The sequence below is a fragment of the Pagrus major genome, chromosome 24 (assembly GCF_040436345.1).
Source record: "Pagrus major chromosome 24, Pma_NU_1.0".
Taxonomy (NCBI): domain Eukaryota; kingdom Metazoa; phylum Chordata; class Actinopteri; order Spariformes; family Sparidae; genus Pagrus; species Pagrus major.
In genome coordinates this window covers 11,187,823-11,214,421 of record NC_133238.1, presented here as the reverse complement: position 1 = coordinate 11,214,421, position 26,599 = coordinate 11,187,823, and the positions used below count along the sequence as shown (strand labels likewise).

At 41.3% G+C, this 26,599-nt stretch overlaps 1 protein-coding gene across 1 annotated transcript in view; it reads right to left on the bottom strand.

Annotated features, from left to right (window-relative positions):
- cckbra (cholecystokinin B receptor a) overlaps nucleotides 1–26,599 on the bottom strand; it is a 34,474-nt gene extending 7,875 nt beyond the window's left edge. Inside the window, exons 1-3 of the mRNA XM_073462574.1 lie at nucleotides 26,199–26,599; nucleotides 11,724–11,975; nucleotides 1,014–1,275 (exon numbers count right to left, since the gene is read on the bottom strand). Coding sequence (XP_073318675.1) covers nucleotides 1,014–1,275; nucleotides 11,724–11,975; nucleotides 26,199–26,346 — 662 coding nt within the window. The 5' untranslated portion in view covers nucleotides 26,347–26,599. The remainder of the gene's footprint in view (nucleotides 1–1,013; nucleotides 1,276–11,723; nucleotides 11,976–26,198) is intronic.

Here is a 26,599-nt window from a genome sequence, read left to right as displayed (position 1 = left end):
TCGCTAACAACCTTTACAGTCTCAGCCCAGGGGTTCAAGGCTGACACGACAAGAATTTATGAGCCTTCTCTCCGTCATTAGCTACACTCTTTATCCCTCTCACACTTCTTTCTAGGTAGGTGGAGAGGAAATACACCAAAGGTTCAGTCATACCAGCGTGAAATTCACAACAAAATCAATTTAATCACAGTAATCACATAAATCTCTTTTGAGATCCATTTTACAGCTACACAGGTGAGCTAAGACGTTAGCACGGAATAAATTAAGTTAGAAACACAGCGTAACACAAAGGCTGCTTCAACGTACTGCTCAGAGAAAAGTGGGGGGCACAGAAGGTTTGTGCAGGACATTTAGCGTATAAATGACCAAAATGACCAAATCAGCATGCAATCTGTTTTCCCACTGTGATCAATCAGTGGAAAGCGAATAAGTAAATTAAACTATAACAGTGAATATAAATGAGAACATTTTCACACACTTCCCTAAGACCGAAGACAATCCAGTTCAGTGTCTGACTCCATCTATTCTTCGTTTTCCTCACTTATTCCTGTCGAGGTTACGGAGGCACGTCTACCAAATTACTGTCATGCATGTGAAATCAACCAACAAATCATGCTGGCAAGACAGATGGTTATTTCTTCTGTCATTAAAATCAGATCAGAGAAAGGTTGATGAACAGATTAAAGGAGCACTGTGGAGTTTTGGGTGTGAAATTTCAATCAGAAGAGAAAGATCTTCATTGACTGATGTTTTTACACTTTAAGAAACTAAATAAAAACTCTTTTTGTTTCCATGACTGAATAAACAAACTGATCTTAAAGGCCAACACAATTTCACACTGTTTTACTTTGTTTATATGTGGCGGACCCTCCACCTTGTGGAGAAGATAAATATTTCTGAGTTTGTATTTTTACCTCATTAATATTGTAGGTAAATTTTATTAGTGACCTGACAATAAAAACATAATAGTCATGAACATACACATTCCTGACGGGATGTAGTCCAGAACTTACCAGGTCTGCTCAGCTGGCGGGCTGGGCCAGTCCAGGCGACACATGTGACCAACAGTACTGTTGTTCTTGGGGAAAGACCTGAGGACACTGAACACCGGGTAGGGCACCATGATTAGCAATGACACCACCCAGGTGGCAGCGATGACACGGTAGGCGTGGGATCGGGTCTGCCACGAGCGGGACTTCAGCGGGTTACAGATGGCGCTGTATCTCTCGATGGCGATGGCCACAAGGCTGAAGGTGGAGATGCTGACAGAGATCCCTGCAGGAAAGAAAACACAGTAAGTCAATCCATCCACTGGTGTCCCAGGCAAGATATATTAACTAACGATCAGAAAGATTTCCATGACATTTTGTATTAATATTCATGGTCCCCAGTGGATGATAACAAATATTTTTGGCGATCCCTTCTAATGCCACCATTGAGCAACTTTCTACTCATACACAAGAAATGTAATGGACAGATTAACTCTAAATTTACTGACTACATTTATGCTCCCCAGAGGATGAACCATTCCCATTTCAGTTTTCACTGAACTTACTCCAGTGTTTTGTCATTTTGTCTAGGAATGAGAAGGTTTTCAGTGCCCCCGACTCCTGATGGAAATATGTAAAACATGAGCTGCTAAATACTCCATTATTTACACCATTGAGTCACTCACTTTTCTGAGGCTTTTTTTTCTGTCTTTATTCAACAATGTGGTCCTTCAATTTGAGGGCATGACTCATTGATTGCTTACAGTTAGATTTGCTCTGCTTCTGATCAAGCTTACACTCGGATTCAGATATATTGTTCTTAAAATGTCTGCTCTCAGATTTCTCCGCTGCTCTTGGGTTTTTTGTGCATTAACCCTGTCAAAATTCTCCAACCGATAAAAAAAATAGGTTCAGAAGTATGGGCGCTGGAATTTACTATAATAACTGTCCTCTTAACTGTCAAAGAGTTGTGCACTGATATTGAAAAACCAAGCTAGTCAAGTGATCCAAAAGCCTTTAAACAAGTCATCGCGACTTCCGTAAGGTTGTGATGTCACAACTATACAGTCACCGCCTTCAGCCAAACCCCTAGCACGGCCGTAGTTGCAAAAATGCCAGCAGAGCTGATATGAAAACACGGTGGGCAGTGCCTGCTCAGGCCTGTGAGAGTTGACCAATAAGAGCAGACTGGGTTTTTTTGGAAGGGGGGCCTTAAAGAGACAGGCGCGAAAACTGAGCGTTCAGACCGAGAGCGAACAGATAAAGACAGTATGAAGAAAAATAACGTGTTTTTGAACATTAAAGCATGTAAACATTTTCTGGTAGATGCCCAAAATAAATGTATGGAGCTAAAGATGAGCGTCATATGGGACTAATATTGCAAAAATATCGATTATATCTGCAAACAAAGTAACGAAATATGAAACCTTCATTTTTTTCATTCATTTCCACCCAGAAAATGTAAGTGCTTCATTAGAAAAACATGACTTATTCATCCAGCCATTGATTTGCAAAATAGCTAATGAGTTGAATCAGTCCGATCAAACTCCATTAAAGATATATACAGTAACACTAATGGACATGTCTGCTTTAGAGTCTTTTTTTTTTCATCAGTGCTGGTACCTCTGTTATTATCCAAGGACACAAGGGGTTTTACACAATTGAATTCCTTCAGAGACTATCCAAGGCCAAGTTGTATTTGCATGTATGAATATGCATAATCTTCAGAGCTGGAGCATTTTCAGTTAGAGCAAAGCCTGTGTTCCAAGCGTGAGCTGGGGTGAGACAAATAGCGTTAATAAACCCATACCTGCGTATAACAAGCACCCCCCAAGGAATAAATTCACCACACTGATCCTGTCACTACGAGAAGCAACAACCTCAATCCACCGTTTCGCTGTGACATATTAATCTCCATCCATTGTTCCTTCACGACGAAAGAACATATCCTGTCCAAACCATAGCTCTGCATTATCATTCAAGGGAGGAAGTCATTATGCATACTCCTATGAGCATGGTGCAATTCAATCTACAGGAGCCATATTGGCCATTTAAGTGGTGGATGGCTCTTTACCTCGGTTGAGAACAATTGATCCTCTCCGGGATCAGCCTTCAGCAATGCCACTGATAAAATCTTTGTTCCTCTGTAATAAGCTTTATTTGGCGTGTATTGTAGTGCAAAATTTTAAAACCTCAAAATGTGTGGATTGGAACCCGGAGAAAATGAAGATCTGTGTAGATATTTCCTGTGGGATTTGATTTGTGAGTCTGATAAAAGCAAGAGAACGGCTTTATCTTGGCCCTTTTGCGAACGGAACAAAGGAGCTGACTTGTCGGTATACTCGAGAACAAAGAGAACATTATTGTCAGAAAAAGTCGTTTGAATGCCTTTTATGCTCCGTGAGCAGTCAGTCAGACTGTGCTGTGCATTATTAAATGCATTTCAGCTCTTGGCGAGGAGGGTAATTTTTTTTGGATTGCTGCTACACTGACATCAAACCAGACAGGATACTACATCAAAACAAGCCAGTGTGCCACTGATGCACTCAGGTGGAAGAAAGATAGTTACATGCTGTAACTCTGGTGTCTAGGTTCATTGACGAAGACGTCAACCTGGGCTGATTGGCTGAGCACAGGGGTTTTCAAACAATAAGGCACGTCTCCCAACGGGGGGTGACGTCTCTTTCATCTCATGCCAAAGATACTGCATGAGATGAAAGAGACATGTACCTGTCAGGTAAATAACAACAGGAAGGTAGTTACTGTATATATATATTTTTGGCCCACTTTTCAATGTCGGCATCAAATTTGCATCAAAAAGACACCTTGTCAGAGTCATAACTCCTCAAAGAAAACTAATCGCGGAACAACAGATGGTCCTTTTAACTCCAGCGATAGTTGTTTGCACCTCCATGACTTAACTGCAAACAAGAGCTATTAGTAGTTAATTTGGAAGACTTTTAATAATGCAAATTTGTCCCCCCCAAAAAGTCGGCAAATATAGACAAAAAGAATCAGGGCTCAGGTTGTAGCGCCCCAGCAGCAGCAGAAACCTGGACTTTGTGTCCTTATCTGGATATTGGGATGTGAGATTCTGGTAGTATCGCATGGCCCTACATTGATCATCTCATTACAATACAATACAACAAGTACCACCCAAACACCATTATAGAACAAGTACATCCCTTCATGGCAACAGTACCCCGATGGTAGTGACCCCCCATCCCAGAAGGTCAATGTGCCCTGACACACCACAGAAACAGATCAGGTACGGCCAGACAAACGTGACAAAGAGCTCAAAGCCTTGACCTGGCCTCAAACGTACGCAGATCAATGCCCAATGCCAACAACGCCCCGGTGGCAGCCAACCAAACACCATTGAGGACCAAGATCATCCACTCATGGCAACACCACTCCTTGATGGCAGTGCCCCCTAACCTCAGAAGGGCAATGTGCCTTGACACACTACATAAACTGCTCACAAATGGCCCAAGGCACGTGACAAAGAGCTCTAAGCCTTGACCTGGCCTCAAAAGTACCAAGATCATCACCTCCTGCCAACAACACCCACGTGCCAGACAACTCAGGGCACCCTCAGAGGTCTTGTGTCCATTCCGTGACAAGTCAGAGCCAAGTCTGATTCACGGTTGGGCCTCCATGGATACCAACAGTGTCAGACAAAGAGCTCAAAAGTACACAGATCACCGCCCCCTGCCGACAATGCGAGACAGGCCCAGACAACACAAGACACCCTCCCGAGGCCTCCATGATTATCTACAGTGTCAGACTTTAAAAACCCCTTGCTGAAGGTGCAGGGTGACTTACCAGCAGGCTCCACCTGCCATCACAGAACTAGGGTTATAATTTCTGTTTTTGTCAAAAAGCCACTGTCTCAGCCGGATCCTGACTGACAGTTGACCACCGTACACTCGTGGCTTAGCATAAGGAGGTGGGTGGCACAGTCAACACATCCAGATCTTAACAGTGCACCGGCACTGTAAAGAGTCTTGCACAATAAGTCTCTCACTCCCACACATCTCTTTCAAGTGCTAAGCACAGACACAGAGAAAGACCAAATCACACACGGGGGGTTCACTTCTGTTGACGCTTGAAGGCGGTCATGCCCAGCCACAGCGCTGGCTTACAGTGATTGCGAGAATGAGGAACACAGAGAGGTAGGAATTTAGGTCTTTTTCTCTGTTCTCTCCAGCAGGGCAAGGACTAAGAATAGTCAAAGGGAACAATAAAAGTACCGAGTAGAAGAAGAAAAAGAAGCGTTATTTATATAGCACCTTTGAAAAGTGCTTTAGAAGGCAACCAGACACACAGAAGGATTAAGAGATAAAAGGCGAGAGCAGTTAAAACAACTTTCTAAAAGAAATACTGTTCAAAGCCTTTAGGTAGAACTTAACTCGGAAAATATGTGCTTTCTTTCAGAGAGTTAGATAAGAACATCTACCATATTCTCATATCTGTACAGTAATTATGGAGCTACAGCCACAAGACAGTAAGCTTAGCATAAAGACTGGAAGCAGGGAGAAACAGTCAGTCTGGCTCTGACCAAAAGGAACAAAATCTGCCTACGAGCACCTCTAAAAGACACTAATCAGCACACCAAATAATCAAAATCTAATGAACATATATAAACGTCAAAGTATTCCTTTCAGAAGTCATTTAAAAACTGATTTTCGAAGCCGGAAATGAAGGAAGGAGCACTTTAGAAGTGCAGCGTGTTTTAGAAACAGGAATGAAGGAATGGCACAATCATCTTCACCATCAACCAGCATAAAAACTGCATGAGCAGTCAGGCTATATTGCCTTCAAGATGAGACAAACCACTATAAGGAAGTTTAAGCTCATTATATTTGACTGAACATATTCATGTGCAATTTTTCAGTGCGTGGATACATGAGGACGAGTAGCCGAGCCTACAGAGCCCCATTAGAGGGTGCAGCCTGTGTGAAATACAGCCACAGTTTTAAACCCTACGCTTATAAAGACTGATTGCTGGGTGCTCGTGCCCATTCATACCGAAAGGAAGTGCACCTCCAGGTGATGTGTAGCACTGATACCCCGGTGATTTGAATTGATGACACAGTTGTAGTTTCAAGATGTGCTTCTTGTCTGAGGGATCAGATTCTTGTCCAGGAGCACCAGGCACAAATTCATCCAACCCTTCAACATTTCAGTCCAGCTCCGCTTGACCATCTGTTTTATTACCGGCAGGGGAAGGAAATACTGATTTCCAATCAGCTCTTCTGCTGGACCAATTTGTTAGGACACAAAAGAAGAGCAATGAAACAAAACAGGAAATCTTGGTGACTAAAAGACAATGCAGCAACTGTATAGATCCTACTCTCCCATGCGTAAATACTGTATGTGCTTTAAGACGACACGGTAGATGCTTCTATAAAAGCCGATTTTTCAATACATATCAATTCAGAATTTTTCAAACTGTCTCAACACTCATTTTCTACAGTATCCATACACCAGCACCAATTGTGTTCTCTCGCTCTTTCTTCTCTCTGAGGAGTTCACACACGAACATCATTTTTTCTGGCCAGCGGCCCGTCGGACCTACAGTAAGCACTCACAGCATCAATCATATCAGAACCAGAGAGTATATTTCTTTGAGAGAAGAGCAAAGAACGCCACTAAGGGCTTTTCTTGATGGAAAAGCTGTTTTCGCTCTGCAGGGTGTAGGGCTCTTCTCCTGCTGATCTGATTGGTTTAAGTAAGCCCCTGTACCTATTATGAACCGCAGTGGAGACGCAGGTGGATGGCAGGCATACAGACAACAGGACTGTGACACCAGGACTCAAGGTTTGCATCTTAATTTTGGTCTGTGGTTATGTTTAGGAAGCACTTAAAGGGGCACTATGTAGTTTTGGAGAAGAATAATATTAACAATATTAAAGAGGTAATAATACAAACTCAGAAATATTTATCTTTTCCATTACTGAATAAACAAGCTGTTCTCAGAGGAAAATAAGGTCCCCAGAACACTGTTTGAAGCTAGAAAGGTGGCAGGGTCCGCCACATATAAACAAAGTAAAGCAATATGCAATTCCTTTAAGGTCAGTTTGTTTATTCAGTTTATTCAGTCATGAAAACAAAGAGAGTTCGTTTATTTAGTTTGTTTACGTTAGCTTAATCTTCTGCTTAAAATGTCCTCCCCAAAACTACATAGTGCACCTTTAACATAGCCATAAAAAGTTCAATCATTCTGTAGTCACTACCAGTGGATAATGCACTGCAAGATTGCCTATTTTGGCAGAAAACAAATAAAAAAAGATGTCAGTAAACCTTTTACTGATAACATCAGCCAGTGAATGAATAATATTCCCTCATTATGTTAATAGAAAACCCAATTGCTGTTGGAAAATAGTTGTGTATAAATGTAATTTCTAGAAGGCAGGGCTGTGCTGTTGTTGCTACATTTCCCTGGCATATATTAGAGAGAAAAATTAGAGCGGACATTCTTCATCATACGCACGTCTCATGTGTCTCAGTTATTGCCTCGTAGTTAATTTTCAGACAGGTGTGCATGTAGATGCTTCACTCCCTGACACAAACATTAGTACTGAGCGGCTAATGTTTGAGGAGAGGTGATTCTGGACAAGGTGCTGCCAAGCTAATTGCCAGCCGACTAACCAACTAAATGCTCACACTTTTCCCTCTGTGCCGTATCTTCTCTTCTCAGGATGAAAAAAAGAAAAGAAGAAGCTCTAATCCTTTTTCTTGTTCATTAAACCCGAGTCGGGAGAACAAGCACAGCACAGACAGCTTGATAACTGGCTTTTGAGCGAATCAGGGAAGTTTGGAGTCTCTCAGCGCACCTCAACCTGGGAGACGAAATTTACATTCCCCACCTAATTCTCTCAGTGTTCGGCTGAATTTTGCCCTAAAGAAGCCAAAAAGGTGTTCAAACTTTATACAAATGGAATAAATGTGTTACAGGTGCCCTCGCAGCCTGTTCTGGGAAAGTTGCTTTAAGCCGTGAAAACCCAAATTCTAATCCATTATGCAAACTGCACCTCGGGGGGAGCTGACAGGCTGAGCTGGTAATTACATCATATGACCAGCAACAACAACATAAACATGGACGCATAAGTGTGATTTAAGACTGCTAGCACACACACACACACAGATTGTTAAGACATAGATCTCATAACTGCCAGCGAAACAGTACAGTAGCGATGATTCACATGATTATCGGGCTACAGATGGATGGATGCACGGACGAACGGCTGAATAGAAGGACGGATGGTGTATTATATTCCTAATGGGCGCGTGCTAACGGATGAGTTGGCAAAGGGTGGATGAGTTTGCCGAGCAGGTCCGCCGCAGGATCAATGGGTAAAGATGGTCACAGTGAGCCTGTGTATTGATTGGTTTTGGCCGATGGAGGAGGTTCGCTCATGTGAGGCTCAGATCTGACACTTGGAGGAGGTTGGATTGAGGCTTGTCGATGAACGATTAAATGATATTTTGCTTCAAATCATTCAGTTTGACCATTTTCATGTCAGGAAGTAAAATGAATTTGTGTTCCCTCATCACCAGTTGTCTTCTTAATGACTGTACTTATTGTTGGAGTGATGGTCCAGGCACAGATGTGTGACATCTGGAAGTCATATGCCCACTGCACACACTTCTGTTGATTCCCATGTACTACACTTTTCAAAGGTAGAAATACTAGTTTTACAACAATTGCCGGAATACATGTTGGTAAAGTAAGTTTCTGTAAACCACAGATCAGTTAAAACTTACAGTTAAAACGATTCTTTGGGTTCAGTTTTCTATTTCTCGCTTGTCACAATTATAGGCTGGTTAGGTTTAGGCACAAAAAACACTTGGTCAGGGTTCGAAAAACATCGTGGTTTGGCTTTAAATAAATATATTTTGGTCGCCAACAAGACGGCTGCAAATTGTCCCGGGGTACAATACAAAAATATCCAGTGGGGTCACTTACAAATGCCAAAAGTCAGGTAATAAACATGTGATGTGAACGTGTTATGATACGTTTTGAACAGCCTATGACATGTATGAATGTGAAATATGCAAACAAAGTTTGCAGAAACGTTAATTGCTAACATTTTATCCTGGCGACAGTGGCGGTACCTCAATTTCTTAATGTTATGTTTTATCTTCTCAGGCTGTCCCCTCTCTGGCTGCCGGCTGGCCAACATTATAACTCTCCTGATCTCAATTTCTTTGTCATGAGTCTCTTGTTTGTCTGGACAAGGTTGTTCGCTAATGAAATAGGTGATGAATCAACTTGCTCAACCCCCAGACAACGTGCTAAATCCTTAAGAGCATTTGATGAGGAACCAATGCATTAAATCATGCTGCTAGCGTACCAAAGTCGCATGAAAGTGATTCCAGTGAATGTGTTATGGTCAGGCAAAAAGGGGAGCCCTATGCAAGAAACTAAGGCGGGCAGGGAGACGCAACAAAAGGCGAGCTTTATTAAGGAAAAAGCTGAATCCACAAAAGACAAGGCAGGCGATAAAAGCAGGAACCCAAGAGCACAAATGCCAGAAAAACACAAGGATAAAAGGGGACCAGGCGACCGACGTGAAGACAAAAACTGACAGAGAGAGGGGGAAAGAGACACAGACATAATACACAAGGGAGGGAAGACTAATAAGAGACAGGTGAAACTAATATGGCAATAAAAAAAGGCGGGAAAAAAGACAGAATCCTGGTTGAAGCTGCCGCAGACTGCTAGCTGTATGGCTAACCGAATTAACAAGCTAACTAACAAACTTACATATTGCACCTTTAAGTTTGTGAACTTTGACAGTGGGTGAGGGTTAGCCCTGACCTTTGAGGGAATGGAGAGTCCAAAATGGAGGAAGCTATCGATAGCTCATATCATCCACTATAATTTGACTTGCCTGCTAACTAGCCGGAATAACCGCTAATACAACTCTTTAATCATCTATTCAAATCATTTAAATTCAAACTTACACTAATGACATTCATTGCATTTATTGTGCATAAAATATAGGTAGCAGAGTTAGGAAGTAACATCTATCACATTTGCTGTGGAGTAAATCCTCTTCATTATTCACAGTCAGCATTCCTGAGGTTAAGTGATTCATCATTCATTATCAGCTAAACCCCGCAGCAGCCTTTACCTTGACTAAAGTGACGAGCATAAAACAAAGCAGTCACTCAAAGTTTGAATTCAAAGTTCGAGGCAGCTGCGGCTCCTTATCACAGCTAAGGGAGCCCAGTAATTGAAAAGAGATTCAGCGAACCTGTTCTCACAGAGGCTGCATTGCATTTCTGAGACAATAATAGGATTGTGGACTTCACTATTCAATAGCTTTTCTCAACCCATTCAAAGCTCAAAGTCAAGCGAAGACACTGAAGTGTACTGCAGCAGATCTGGATTTCTTTCTGAGCCTCAGTGTGACTCAGGGCCTCACGTGGCACCTCGACTCTGGCCTGATGGGAGCCAGCTCATCGCTAAGTCACACTCCCGGAGATGTGTGACTGTTCGAGCACTTTGAGCACGATGGTTACCTTCTGACAGGCGAAATGAAGGCCGGAGAAAAGCCTCTCTGAAAGACAGGCACTTCTTAGATATGGAGCAATTTTCAGGCAGGAATCTCACTTACTTTCTTCTTACCTCTTAAGCTGGAGCACATTTTCTGAATGGCTGTCAGCTCCAACAATAGGCCAGATTACTGTTGATGTCAGAATAATGTGTCTGTTTCATGCGGCTCCAATTTGCATTTCATTCAGACATTAAATGAAGAAGAAATAATTGCTTGCAAAAGAGGCTTTTGGTATTTTTCTCCCAAACTCAACATTCAAATCAGTTCAAACTTGTTGTTTCCTCTTCTATTACTTAACTTCTAAGCAGTATTGCCATCAAATATTAAAAACAAAGTGAGCACAACGCAACTGACTACAATTATGCCCTGACACCAGCACATCCACCACAGATATCAGTTTAAAAGATGATTTTTGGTACAAAGGTAACTCGCTTACTTAACTTATCTTAGCTTGGCTCAGAAAAACAGGAAACGGGGTAAACAGCTAGCCTGGCTCTGTCCAAAGGTATCAAAATGGCTGACTTCCTCTTTAGGTGTAGGTCATGACCACGAATGTCATTCATGGAGGTTGAAGTAGTCCTGGGCTGCATTTTAGGGAGTGCTGGCGAGCCATTTTGCAACACCTATGGCTGAAACCCATGAAATACATACATTTCCACCATGATTGAATTTTGTGCAAAGTTTCATAAGTTTTTGAGCATGTTTAACCCCTCAAAAATGTTATTTAGGAGGAAAAATAATAAATCCTTCAATTCCAATAGGGCCTTCCATGCTCTGGTCCGGATTAGGTGCATTTCCTAGGGTAGACGGGAAGTAATAAGACAACATATGTGTGCAGAGCATTTCCTTGTTGCTTTAAAACATGAGGTGTACATAAAAATATGTTTTATGTTAATGCTAGAGCTTATCTTTAAATGTGGACTACACCAGTGAAAAGGTGATGTGTAGCATTAATGGGCCTCGTGATTATAAAGATAAGTGACCTAATAAAAATGGGTTTTATTGATCAGTACCAGGCCATCCATTATTACCAGCTCTGCCAGCTGGAGAGATCACAGCCCTGTTTTGTAACAAAAACTCTTCACAGCGTCCCTTATTTAAAAAAAACACACACAGGAAATGGAGCATGTTGTAAAATGTAGTTAATTAAACGATTCATCCTCACCCATAAAGTAGGAGACGGTCTTGCACATGGCGCCTCCGAAGATGAAGTCCTCCAGGATGTTGGGGATGAGGGTGAAGGGCATGCAGAAGATGGCCATCATGAGGTCGCTGACCGCCAGCGACAGCAGGAAGGAGTTGGTGACGGTCCGCATGCGCTTGTTCAGGATCAGGACCACGATGATCAGCAGGTTGCCGAAGACGCTGAGCAGGAAGATGAGCGAGTAGAGCAGGATGCGCAGCGACAGAGACATCTCTAACAGAGAGAGGGAGAGGGAGGATATCATTTATAAGATCTGTTTTTGCAAAGTTCAGATGATCAATTAAAGGAAGGAAACACATCTGCGAAAGTGAATTACTTTGAACTAATGGGATACGCTGAATGAATCTGTCTTCTTAAATAGAAAATATTAACTTCTTTCATCAAAACCTCTCAGTGTGCTCATGTGGGTACTTGTTCTTGTGGTCGTGAGGAACAACCACATGTTTAATGTTACTGGGAACAGCAATAAACAAAGAAGAAGAAGCGGAAAAACGAATAAAAGAGGCAGGAGAGGAAGATATACTGCAGTAAATGAACTGGCTGGTCGGCAAGAGACTTCCACCAGATTTACAAAACAAAAACTACTTTGAAATGGGGAACATTTCTTCATCTCCACGCATTTTGCTTTTCCCTGCAATCATTCGGGCGACCAACGTATTGAATAACTCATGAAATAATAAAATAAGAGGGAAAAATTCAGAGAAAACTAAATAACATTGATACATGAAGAGAACCGACTGTAACAGGTTGTTCGCCTGGGAAATAAGAATCCACGGCACATTAACAACACCAAAGTGTGTTACAAGACAGGATAACTTCTCGTAATCAACATTTTGAATTGCACTAGTGTCAATATTTTCCTGCTCGCCCCACAAGCAAAAAGATAATTGAAGTTATAATATGGCAGCCGTATTTGCACCGTGTGTTTTCTCTCAGGTTTATACCCTTTAAATGAATGAAATACAAATCATAGAAACAGGTTTATGGCAGAGGGTGGCCAGAGGTGGCAAGGCCCTGCAGGAGTCAGAGGGTGACACCTTGTTGGCATGAAGGGATGACTGAGCAGGTTAAGGGGCACTGACAATGAGCCCCTGGTCAAGATAACCAGAAAGAGATGCAAAACAACCACACAGAGGAGTAAAATGACATGAAACATCTTCATAGAGACACAAAATGACCATAACAACCAAGAAGCAACATAAAACAACAATAATAAGATGCAAAAAAATACCTAAAAAAACTTTAAAGAGACACAAAATGAATACAAAGAGATGCAAAACAACCTCACAGAGAAGTTTAACAACCACAATCAGATACAAAATGATAATTAAAGACACAAAACGGCTACAATTGCTGGAGGACTATGTGGAATTATAAATAGCAGCTATTTAATATCATTCAAGTTCATAATATTTAAAGTTGTCTACTTGGCATTACACTAATGTAATGTTCAAGTTTATTATTGGCAAGAACCAGGCCTTTAAATTCGAGATCTAACACGGTTTTTAGCATTTCATAAAGGATCCCCACCACACTGAGCCCCTACAGGCATATAAAAAATAGAATATTTACAAAGGACGAACGAAAACTAAGAATGAAACTGAAAATAAGTGTGTTTCCTATGTTTCCCCTCTCGCAGCGCTGCCATACAGCTGAGCATCAGGGAGAGCAGGACGGCCCAGCCGCAGGGTTTTTGGGATGCTCTCTTCACTCACACCGGCCTGTCACAGCGGGTCTGTCTGAGAGAGAGACTATCTAACAGGACAAGGTCGGGGCAGGCCATGTGCTGCGCTGACTGAGTCCTCTGATTAGAGACAGCGACATGCGACAAGTCTAAAGGTCCACAGCCGAGCCCACACATCACCTTGAAGGCACGCAGACTCGTCATGAGGAGCGGAACCGGGACACAAACAGGGCTGTATGTTCAGGTAGGTAATGTTTATATGTGGGCTTTTTGGGCCACAGTGAGTCAATGCCATTTCATTTTCATAATTTAATTCTGTCCTCCCACACAGAGGGATGACTAAATCTCAACACCTTCAAAATAAAAAGCATATCAGAAATCATACTAATTAATCAATGTATTACAGCAAGTACATGCCTGTACATGCTCCTCTCTGTTGTCAACAATGTTAGAATAATAATTTGTTAAATTAGCACATCTAATTAGCTCCAAAGGTGCTGTTATGTTGATTAGCCAGGCTAGCTGTTTCCCCCTGTTTTCAGTCTTTATGCTAAGCTAAGCTAACCACCTTAGTGAATGAAGTCAGCTAAGCGGTATTGGTCGTTTTTGATGTGTTGTGTTGAAATGTTACCGTTATTTAGCTAACGTTACATTTGACATGCAGATACATATACACAGATAAAACAGCTAAGCTAAGCGAACAGCCTTAGTGAGTCAGTTTTCTACTCTTTGCTGTTAACGTTAGCTTGGTAGTATTGGTTGTATTGACGTGTTGAAATGTTTCTGTTATTTAGCAAATGTTACAGCAGGCAAGCGGATATATGTAGCTAATTTGTTTGACCTGAGTAGTTCATTAATGTTACTGATAAATTACTAAAACCTTTGGGTAAACATTGCGTTACTCGCTAACGTTTTGCTACCGTTAGCTTAGCGGTATTGGCTGTTTTTGATTTGTTGTGTTCAAATGTTGATGTTATTTAGCTAACGTTACATTAACAAGCACATATATTTAGCTAATTTGTTTGAGTTCAGTTATAGGTTAGCATTTCCAGCTAACGAAGCTGGCGTTTACAAAAAATATATTTGCCATCTTCTATCATTATCATTATCTCGCTAGCTTTCTGCTAACTTGTCCAACACCCTATACCTGTTGCTAATTGGTCTGCGCTGCATTGTTTGGGTATGTATGGTCATATTTACTGGCATTTTACTAACACCGTGGTGACGTCTGACTTTGTAATACACGTCTTGCATGTTCAATGAATTACATTCACATTTTACTAACTTTCAAACTATTTCTATTCCAATTTTATTAGGATTAATACAAGTGATTGTTAATGATATCTTTGCTTAATGCTTCTCCGCATGGCTAATGTATGCAAATGTGGTTACTGACAGTATGCTTTTTTGTGCTCTGCTTGTGTTGTGTTCCTTCCTGTCACTCAGCATGATTTGTGCTCTAGGTTGAAAATGATGCTTTTATTGTTGTAATGTCATCGTCTTGATATCTAATCATTATATTACTTACCCTTCATTGCTTTCAGGGCATGTTGCCAAAGGACTGCAGTTTATTGGCCAGCTGGCACAATTTCTGTAAAGTTGATTAATGTGCCTTGTTCTTATTAAATATAGTCAAGAAATAGATTTATTTTTTTATTGACTGTTTTAAACACTTTTCTCTGGCATTAGTCCCATGCTGCATCAAACATTATGAAAAGAATAGCAGCAACCTGTTTTAAATGAATCTAAAAACGGTGAGGAAGTCTGCCAATATAAAGGGAACATTTCACATTTATCGGGCAATCGGTGGAGCAACTAGACAGCAGAGATAAAAGTAGATGAGGTGTAGACTTGAACCCGGGACACTGCAGCATGCATGTTAATCACATCTGCCACCTGAGAGGCAAATATGAATTATTCTTTTGATCAGAAAATCCGCTGATGGCTTCGAGAGCAGTTTCATCAGCTGAAGATTGACACCATGGTCAAGTTAACGTAAGCAACATCCGCTGGCTCTATTGTGTTTGATTTCTCGCAATCCAGCCACGTGAAAATTGAATTATCTATTCATTGAGCACCAGTGGCACGCCGGCTCCCCGGAGCCTAACGACCGCAGGACAATTCACGTCGGTTTCTTTGACTCCCTCGAGCGTGACAGCTGCGTTCGAATCCACAGGCATCTATAAATACAGCACAGATAATAATACGCGTTCACCTTTGAGATGTTTGTATGCAGCAGGAGCTCATGTGGAACATTTCAGCCATGAGCCAGGGAGAGGCTATGTTAGTGTTGTGTCTCTTTATTTAACTCCTCGTCTTATTGCACTGTGTACTTTAATGGCTGCCGCTATGCAAACTGTAATAATGTTTCCCCTCAAGGATCATTGAAGTTTCATCACTCCACTTGTCTCCAAGAGAGGATTATCACGAGTTTTTTTTAGCAGCAAGTCATTTAAAGCATTGTCATATATTGAGGAATGACTGACAGCCAGATTTCAGTACATGAATGAATACTTATAAAGATCATCGATAATGAGCGGTATTAATCTTAGAGGTGTCATGAAAAAAAAAGTTATTTCAATCAGAACCTTGCCGTGAGGCTGTATTTCACACCGAGCTCCTGTGAGACGATGAAATGTTAGAAATGAGTGTCAGCTCCGTCTGAATCTGATGTTACTCCTAATTACAAGAGAGCAGAAAGCCCTTTTGGAAATGAACCTGTGAAGCAGGAGACATGAGGCAGGAAATGAGGTTTGAACGTGTGGGAATCGGCAGCTTTTACCCTTTTGAGTACCATTCAAGCGAGGACTAATATAACACAATTTCTTTAATCACTGATTCATCTATTAAGCATTTTTTCCAACTGATTCAAAATTACCAGAGCAAAAGGTGACCTTTCTGATTTGCTTGTTGTGTCCAACCAAACGCCGAAGTGGACCTTGAGTTAAGTGTTTTCTCAAACTTCTTCTCTAAGGACATGAATTAACATTCAGTGAACATTTGCCTGGTGAACGATTTACCATGTAATATTTATATACCGTCGATCAATTCTGTTTAAGCACTTAATATCCAGTACTTCTACATAATGCATGCAAACCAGGGGCCATCATCATCTAAATTTGTCCAAGGGCCAGAATGTTCTAAGCAGAAACTGTGGATGCTGGATTTTCAAATAAATTGGCCTATTACTGGTTTTATAATTTTATAACATTAATGTTATTTTTATCAGCAGACCTCAGTGCGATCAGACTCCTAAAAAAAACATGAGAAATCCACAATGATTACGAGGCTGGAAGCTTAACTAGAAAATGCTCTCAGACACAGACCACAGCCAAGGAGACAGTCAGTGCTGAATACAAAATCCACAGTTGGACTTCCAATAAAAAAATGTCCTTTGGGGATAACAGGAAGCAAATAAAATACTCAGTTAGCGATTCAATACAACAGTTGGTCAATGATAATAAATCAAATTGACGCCTGTTGCATCTAATAGGATGCAGCGACATGGCAGGGGACGCTTCGGCGGCCTCCGCAACCATCTCAGCCAGTTCTCTGACTTCCTGTAGTTTTTAAATCATTTTCTGTATTCGAACACACATCCATGTGCATGGAAAGTGATTGGTGGTCTGCCTTTTTTTTTATAGTTTATTGGCTGGAAAGCAGACAGGAAGTCAGGTGATATAGTTTAAAGATGGACAAAGCTTGTTTATGTTCACTCCTGTCCTGTGCAATCACACCCTGCTGTTGGTTTCACGCTGTTCCATTGATCAGCAGTTGGTGGCAGTAATGTGCCGACATAGTGGGCAATGCATCAACAATGACGGCAGTGAAGAAGAAGGGAAGTTAGCGAGTAGACGTAAATGATACACGATTAATTAATAATGTATTTTTTATAAATTGCTGTTTCATGAGGAGGAAAATGCACCGGCTTCACAAGTCAACGTAATGCTGATTTAATGTGCAGACACATCATCACTGACATCTGTCTGACAGCTATTATATCACACAAATCAGTCCGATGTAATTACATTTCCCGGAGTACTTTCCTGTTGAGACGTTTCAAATTTAATGAAACTCACATTTTCATTGTTATTACAGAGAGTCTCTCTTCAATCAGAGACGGAGACACGAGGAGAAAAATGTCATCAAGAGATAAACTAATTTATCAGTGATTGACTTCTCTGCTGCCTCATCAACATTTTCCCATATAAAGGACAAAAGCATCTAGGTAAAGTAACTTCAGTGCATTCCTCAATGTCGTCCTCTAAGTCTCATGAACTCGTCTGTGCCCTTTCGCTGTGATTTACCTTCTATGGTGTTCCTCTGCTACACAGCACATGAAAAAAATTGGCAGAAATAAAGTCTGTGTTTTGAGATTGATTCATTTTTCTCTGAAAGGCTTCCCAAGCACAAGGACCTGCTGGTTATTACATATAAACATCTGTTTGCTTATAGCCATTAATGGTTGCGTTTTGCGGTCTTTACTAGTAAACACTCCAAATTGTGAATATACCACGACAAACATACTCAGTGTAAACGTTTCCTCTGAGTGGACTAATGCTTCCAATGCCTGATTTGTGTCTACACTGACAATAAATCACTATCTTACATCACGGATCACTTAATATCTCTGTCTTCAACTCCTGACATTCTTCTGTTGCTTGTCATGGCTAATCTAGACGCTGGCTGCCTCTCTCTTTGAACGTTAACACATGTCTTGTATCCTAACAGATTCAATCAAAAGATAAGGATCAGGATGCCGGGACTGATTTCACCTCGTGTCAGGATCTGTCTGAAAGGATAAACCTTCACATGTTGGCTTTATGACAAAATCCCAGTTTGCTTTTTGAAATATCTGGATCGTATGGGTTGTGAACTCATTGTAGATTTCCCCTATTGACCATTTTTTAGCTCCACATCGCATCACCGGGTCGGAACAAAGTGAATGTTGGATGTTTTGACAGCAATTGCAGAAGCTGTTCTCTGTATCACATTTTATCACTGTAATGAAGGGAGTTACTGTAACCGTCAGCACAATTAAACTCAATTAGTTTCCACTGTGCCATCCCGTGAGAGAATCATATTGATCCTGCATTAACTTGAAATTTCTGGAAGTTGGAGAGAGCTTGTTTGCAGTGTATGAAACAAGCTCAGCACATACTGAATTACCCCCGAGGCCTCGTCAGACATGAACCTCTCTCTGCCTCATTAACATGCTCATTAGCATGTTTTAAGATTCTCAAGTGAACATTTTGACTTGAAATCGTGAACAGAAACGAGCCATGATGCTGTGAATTTGAGGAAACCGAGGAAGACACTGGAACAATCAGCTCAATGGCACATGGACCGTAGGTGTGAGCTCACGTCTATTTTAAGTAAAGCGTTCAGCAGACAAACAGGCAGACTTGCTGCACTGCAGCTTCTCCCAAGGGTGACAAATTCAGTAAATCCCTATACATTCTGCTGTCTCTGCAAACACAATGACAGAAAGCCAAATGCCTGCCAATGTTCAACTGCCAGGCCGGCTGCACACTGTAAATTAAATTCCCATGTTCCCAATGAGAGTGCACACCAGTTACTATGGTATGATGTTTGTGTATATGTACGTATGTACTGTAAACAATGGTTCGACCGATTATCATATCTATATCTATATTATCACATATTAAGTCCAGTCTCCTAAATTAAAGGAGCATTAAATGCACAGCCACGAGGGGTCTCATCAAACAAAAGACGTAGTTTGATGGCATTATGAAGGAGTGTGGGATCATGGGAGTTGTTGTCTTCATTGTTAAACAACCACCCTTGCTGATGAATCTAAAGTTTCAAGTAACTTCTGTTCTGAAAAAGTGCTGAATTAAACACAAGGCTGCACGGATGTCAACATTATTAAAAATTGTGTTGGTTTGTGGTCAGTGACCTTTCTGTGCCAGCACTGTGTGCAGGTTTTTTATTAAGACAAGGGGGAAAAAATAATGTTTCTGGACTTTTTTTCCTTTCTGGTGGTATCAAAAGAGGTGTTGAGTAGCATTTCTTTTCTACTAGTATCGTGTCAATGAGTAGAGAACTAGTATTAGTAAAATCAGTGTTAACGGGCTGAGACACCTGTCAATCACGGCAAACAGCCCCCCAAACAAACCTCTTAGGGCCTTCCTAATATAATTAATACAGGAAGGTTTTAATGACCACTAAGTTCCTCATTAAATGTAATGAAATTAACCATTCTGACCAGAACTTGTGGAAATTGATTAAACAGGAGTTTCCTCACAGTCTCACAGGAACCAGCACCTTGTAGCTATTAGATGTGCTGCATCTTAAGGGATTTCCTTATCGAATTAAACATTCAGCCGAGTTGTTTGCCACTTGATTCCCATAAATCACTATGTAAACAGAGCCAGCACCGAGGCACCGGTGTTTCCAAAGGGGCCACGTATGCAATCCAATTACTAACTGAATTCTCTCAGGACTGAACTTTGTGAGAATCAAACTTCACAGAGTAAAAATACAAAATTACTGCGCATGTGTTTCATAATCATTTAAGAGACTTATTATGATTTTACGTTTCTTCCTTCCTTCAGTGTTTTATAGGTTTATAAGTTAAAAAGGTCAACAGAAGCTCCTCTCTCCCACAGAAAACACTGCTCCTGAAACGCCTCATCAGTAGCCCTGCACAGCTGCTTTGTTGTTGTTAGCGGTGCTTGCTCAGGCGTGTGTGAGCTGACCAATCAGAGGAGACTTATAATTCAGTGGGGGCCTTGAAGAGACGGCTAAAACAGAGCATTTCAGAGGGGGAATACAGTGGACCAATGGACAGTATCATGTGCTTTTTGAGCATGTAAACCTATTCTAGTAGTAACCAAAATAAAATTGTGAACCTGAATAGAGCATAATTAATCTCCTTTAAACTTCCTTGTTATGTACGGTTGCACAGGGAGTCCTATAAAGTAGGGCTGTTTTTGCTTTGTCACATGACTAAGGATTAACCGACAGTGAAATTGAGTCCAACTGACACCAGATAAGCTCATAAAGCTCCAACCCCGCGAGTTAATCAAGCCGGTGTCCGGACAGAGGGCATCACAGCTCAATGCCGTTGCATGGTCGAGTGAGTGCCGCACATGTTTGATGGGATCTTTATGTGTGTTGTCACACTCTGCGGCATATGCACCGTTTTGTGGAGTGAACTGAAGAGATAAAAGGCTATAATCTCTTATTGATTCTCTTTATTAAAAACACAGAAGGTTTTTTTAGGCTCTGGGATTGTGCACCAGAGGCAGCAGCTCATTATCAGGATGGAGGATAGTTTATACACTATCACAGCGCCTGCGTTGTGTTTGTTCCGACTCACCAGGTCGCTTCAACCCTTTCCAATTATTTGTTCTGATTACCGCGATCATGTTATGACAGTCTGCATCACCGTGTACAAACCCAAAGGGAAAAAGAGGCTAATTTCTTCTACAGCACACCTTGTTGCTGAAATTGGTTAGATATTAGAAACTCCTGAGCTCCCCTGCAGTAATAAGTCTTTTCTATTTTACCCGGAGCTCAAGGCCGCTGCTTGGCCTCTCTGAAAATTGAACCAGTGTTCATTTTATGCTTATGAGATTCACTTCACGATAACTTATCTCACAAGAACTCAAAAGGACGGGCCGAGCTCAGCAAAATGTCACTTTGAATCAGCGGAGAGTGTCCGGGGCCGAGCCAAGGTGCAGCTACAGATGTTGCTCCACATAACCGGGGCCCCTGTCTGAGCTGAACTGCTCTCCAGTGATTAACTGTAATGTGATGTGTGTCACACAGCGTTTCATTTTTGTGTTGTGGGAGTTTTACAGCTGCTCCTTCAGCTGCCGACATGAAGATGAAAACAGTCTGTCTCCAGAATTAACATATAAATACAGATCCCAAAGGATATAATGGTATATTGCCATGCAGGATACAATCAAAGTGTGCCGAATTAGCTATTAGTGCTTCCTGTTTGCAATGTACCCATGTATCTACAGACAGCCATCACTGGATTACATTGACACTGATGAAAACTTAAAAACATGATAATTCTAAGGCAAGTTCTGCAGTCAATTGGGAGCAACTTTTTTCCTCAGATCTCTAAGCGTGTATATGAGCATTTATTTACAGTGTACATCTGAGATCATGTTATACTCAGATAATGTAAGTCAACCTGAATCTAAAAATATGTGAATCACGTCTGTGTGTATATAATTGACTGAGTTATGACTCCGAGAAGCGGTGCGGTTATTGACACAAATTGGAGCGCTTCCGGTTTTATAGTACCATTGATTGCCTCCGTGAGCTGTGTGTCACAGCCCCTGCTGCAGCTCTAATTGCTACCTTTACTGGTGAATGGACCAAAATCAGCAGCCAAATAATTTCCTGTTGTTTTCTGGATCACCTGCATGCTCCTGTTTCTTTCACTTCACACAGTATCTTTGCCCTTTCACCGCACCCACGGAGTTGAACGGAGGCTGAAAAACTCTAGTCTATCTGGAGTGAAAACAAAAGAGGAACAGCTCAGGCAAGGGGGCAGCAGTGTAATGGAGCGGCCTATACTGCGAAGTAATTGTTTGAAATATGATCGTCAGTCTCAGGTCGCTCAGAGATACATTAAAAGCTGTGTAACCAAATTATATACAAAGGTCTAAAATTCAAGTATCTACACCCATTAGTCAGGAAATGTTTGCAGCCCTTGAAAACCAACTGATGAATTATTAAATCTTCTCCGTGTTAAAGGTGCAATATGTAATAATTGGCCACCTGTCGAATTCGTACTCAAAACAAACAAGGAGCAGCGTATCACAATATTAACCACTAACTGTAGTGGCCGTTAGCTACTTAGCTGAGTTAGCTGTGCAGCTAGTGGTCCAGACTGAGCATCAGAGTAGTGTTGTTTTATTTTGGACCACAAGCACAGGAATGTTGGGCCAGACATTTCAACATTTGCTGGTTTTTGTATGCAATAATTGAGAAAATAATCAACAGATTCATCAGTACTGAAAATAATTGGGTCAACAATCAAAACAAGTGTCCATTTTATAAAGATGTTGAGAATTATATGATTCTCTAAGTTAAAACAAATGTAAAAGACGTGTTTCATTGCGTCAGAAGCTCAGTCCTTTTTGTATTGAAACATAATGAGTGAAATGTTTCATTTAAGCATTTCACTAATTATTGCTTTAGTGTTTTGTACTCGTTGCTCTGATCCAACCCACAGTGTCAAAACATGCATAAATGTATTTCCTCATCTTTCTTAGACTTGTTTGGACAAATATGCTGTCACCGCTTCTGCGAAATTAAAACACTGTGTGTACTGTGAACTGAAACACTTTTAAACAAGTAGTCATTCAAAAGAAAAGTAATCACCCACTTTTTAAATGATCAATAAGTCATTTTTGTCATTTTTTCTGCGAACAGTGACGAACATTTCTTGGTTTCAGCTTCTCTGTTGTGAAAATTTGCTGCTTTTCTTTATCTTGTGTGATGTAAAAAATGAATATCTTAAGGTTTTTCACTGCGTCAGACAAAAACAAGACATTTGATGACTGATTAATATGCAGATTCATCAAAAATGAAAACACTTGATGGTTGCAGCCCTAGTTTGTAGTTCAATATATCAATATTTAAAAGTTTGAAGGACCACTACATAGTTGGTTTACAATATTAATGAGGTAATCATACAAACTCAAAATATTTATTGTTTCTATAACTGAATAAACAAGCTGTTCTCAGAGGAAGAAATGATCCCAAGAACACTGTTTGAATTTAGAAAGGTGGCAGGGTCCGCCACATATAAACAAAGTTAAACGGTATAAATTGTATTGTCCTTTAAGGTCAGTTTGTTTATTCAGTTTATTCAGTCATGAAAACAAAGATAGTTTGTTTATTTAGTTTGTTTAGGCATAAAAATGAGGCAATGAAGATCTTTCTTTTCCAATTAAATTCTCTTCCCCAAAACAACAAAGTGCACCTTTAAGTTTTAGGAAGAAGTTTAGATTTTTTGCTCAAAATGTGTGATTTATGCACATTTTTCCAATAAAATCAACAAAAGATTCAAACCAGAGCACAGTATTTCTTATCAGAAGCTCCGTCCTTTTGCAAGTGAAGGAAAAAAATCTCCAATTCAATGCATCGGACAGTGGTAATTCCACAAATGGAAGGTGGGCTGGAGCTTTAATTTCCTGTCCCGGCGCAGGAGTATTACATCTGAGAGCAACAATACAGCTGCATAATCAGGCTCCATTGCTCTCCCTCAGCCTTAAGGGAGACAGTGGAGGAGGAATAGCTCCACTAAGGATTTAGGTAAATAAAATGAAGACTTGTCTGTGTGTATGTGTGTGCCTCGCCTTGAAAGTGTGAGGGAGGGAATGAGCAATCTGTCTGCAGGACTTTTCTCTCGGTCGAACACCGAACACGCCCAGCAGCACTTGATTGCTCTCCGGGTAGTTAAACCTATACTGCTGCTGATGTTACAGCATGCCTCCTGTATAAGGTCAATAAAAGTAATGCAGCACGGAAGGAGGAATGGATGTGAATTATTTAGTGGGGGAAGATTTGAAATTTCTTGATACTGCAGCAGCAGCATGTGGAGAAAAAGAAATTAAAAAAGGGATCAGGATGGACATTTTGAGGGGCTGTTGTACGAACCTGAACCCCCCCTTGTACCCTGTTTTATGTCTCATACATCATCATGTACCTGAAGGGTGTAAAATATGGTTATTTAACTAACCACAAATCAATTTCAAACTTGTTAATTGTTTTAAATGTTAAAGATCCGCTCCACACATGCATTAAGGCATACATAAACATGCTCTAATGTGTGTCTGACACGGAAAAGAGTCGAATCATCTCATTAAAATCCTTAAAATACTGCAAGGGGATGGAGGCGAGTGACGGGAGAGAAGGTTGCCAAGCCAGTGACCACAGTTCAAGACTGTGTTTCAACATTTGTAAGTGTGACACCACTGGATATTTTTAAGGAGACCTCGGGGAAAATGTCCAGCAGCGTTTGTGGCAACAAAACATTTTTTCCCGTAGCTTTACCGGCATACAGTATGCGGCATGCATGTATTCCGTTACTCCCCAGGCCCGGTTGTCACAACATAAAGCAGAAAATTGACCCTAACGTTTCAACATATCCATGGTTTCTAAAAATGTACACGTCCGACATTTATCCTAGCAGCTGGGTTGGAATATGATAATATAAAATGACCTCCAAACTATTTGTGATGTCACAAATCGTGCTTGTAGGCCCGCCTCCTACAATCAGAGAGAAAATGTACACCTTGAGCGATGAAAGTGAAAACAGCCTTCTGGTGTCAGCTCTGCACATAGATCATTCTACACAGTGAAACTCAAACATTCAGGGAGAGAGGAAGAAAGACACATTAATGACTGGAGGCGACTTTAAAGACGACTGACACATTATTGCAGGTGTGGTTTCTTGTTACTTGTGTATTTTGCGTCTTCAGCTCAACACTGAGATCTATCAAGGTGATTATGAGTCGGTATTCTATTCATCACACTCGGCCATCACCACCCTCACATGTACCTGGATGTCTGATGTGTCTCCTGGTGCTCAGCATGCTCTCCCTCACTGTCTTGCGATTGCGCCTCATCTAAAATGGATCTGGCCACAGCATTTTGCATTGAAAATTGCCTGAGCATGGAAGAACTGGGAAGAAGAACCTCATATATACTGGGACAATTTTTATCATTTAAATTCTGTACCTCAAATTTCACCTTTCAGATAAGTGAATGCTTTGGTACAGCCAGTTGAATTTCAATGGACGTGATGCTGACTGTGGTTTGACTCACTGATGAAGCCCAGGAATTGAATATGCACTAGAAAACAAAACTCTTATAAAATGTTTTAGAGGGTTTCATGGGCATTTTCAAGCCTTTCCATCCCGTAATTCACTACAGCTGTTAGAGTAATTTTACTTGATTTTGATTTTTTCCTTTTGATACCCAGCCTACGCCCTTTGTGCCTGTTCCTCCAGCAACTTTATCCCGGGCTTGTGCACGTCCTTGCTTCCTCCCACGTCCAGACCTTATTACCCAATCAGCCCTTATTTTCCTACTGGTGTCCTCGTACAAGACACAGCTGGGGGGGGGGCTTATCTCTTCTTCTCCTGGCGTGGGGTTTAATCTCCTCTGCATTTAGAGAATCATAAGCCGGGGAAAATAAACATTCAGAATCAAAACTGTAGCCTCCACACTGATGTGCTCCTCATGCTGATTGTGGCGTTATTGACTGAGAGAGCAGCAGCAGTAAATTGGGCTCGCTCTGTGATGGATTGCACACAATGAGGCCGCATGAGGGGCTTGATTTAAACAAAACTCCTGATTGCAAATCATTCGATAGTAAACACAGTGATCAGGTGGGAAGTGAAAATGAGCAAATCAGTGATGGTTAGGGGGGAAGAGTGCATCCAGGGATGGAGGTGATCAATCAAAGGTGGCAGCTTGTAATGAGAAACAACATCATCCAGGTGAAATGAGAGCTGACTCCTCTTTCTCATCTTTTTGAAGGTTGATGCTTTTATTTTGAAGTGAATATTTATTTTCAGATGTAAACTAAAACACAATAAAGTATAACACCTTTTTTTCTTTCAAGCCCAGATGTTTGCAGCCAGATGTTGCCTTCTGGCTGATGGAATGCCATCTGGAGCATTTAACGCATTTGTTTTGGTTACTCAATGAGAGGCAGCGCGGTGCACAAAAAGAAGACGAGGAAATCCTACCTCTGACTTTGTTGCTCGGTCTGGAGATCACGGAGCTGTTCGTGCAGCTGATGTTGTAGTCGCTTACTTCCACGCTGAGGTTCCCCTGCTCCACGCAGCCCGCTGCTGACACCTCCACCACGCTCACATTCAGCGCCTGCAGAGCCATCCTCCTCTTCTGGCGACGTCTACTGTGCGTAAAATGACATGAAAACTCGAGAATCAACTCGTCTTTTTCTTCATAACAGCAGGAGAAGTGGGAGGGCGGCGTTGGGAAAGTTGGAGAAAGGCCAAACTGGAGTGTGGTAATTTTACAAATCTGGAGCCTGGAGAAAAAGCGCGCTGTGACAGGTTAATTAACGTGGAGTGGCGAGGGGAAGTCCCGTGAACGCACCGCGCACAGCACCGGACTGTGAAGGAAT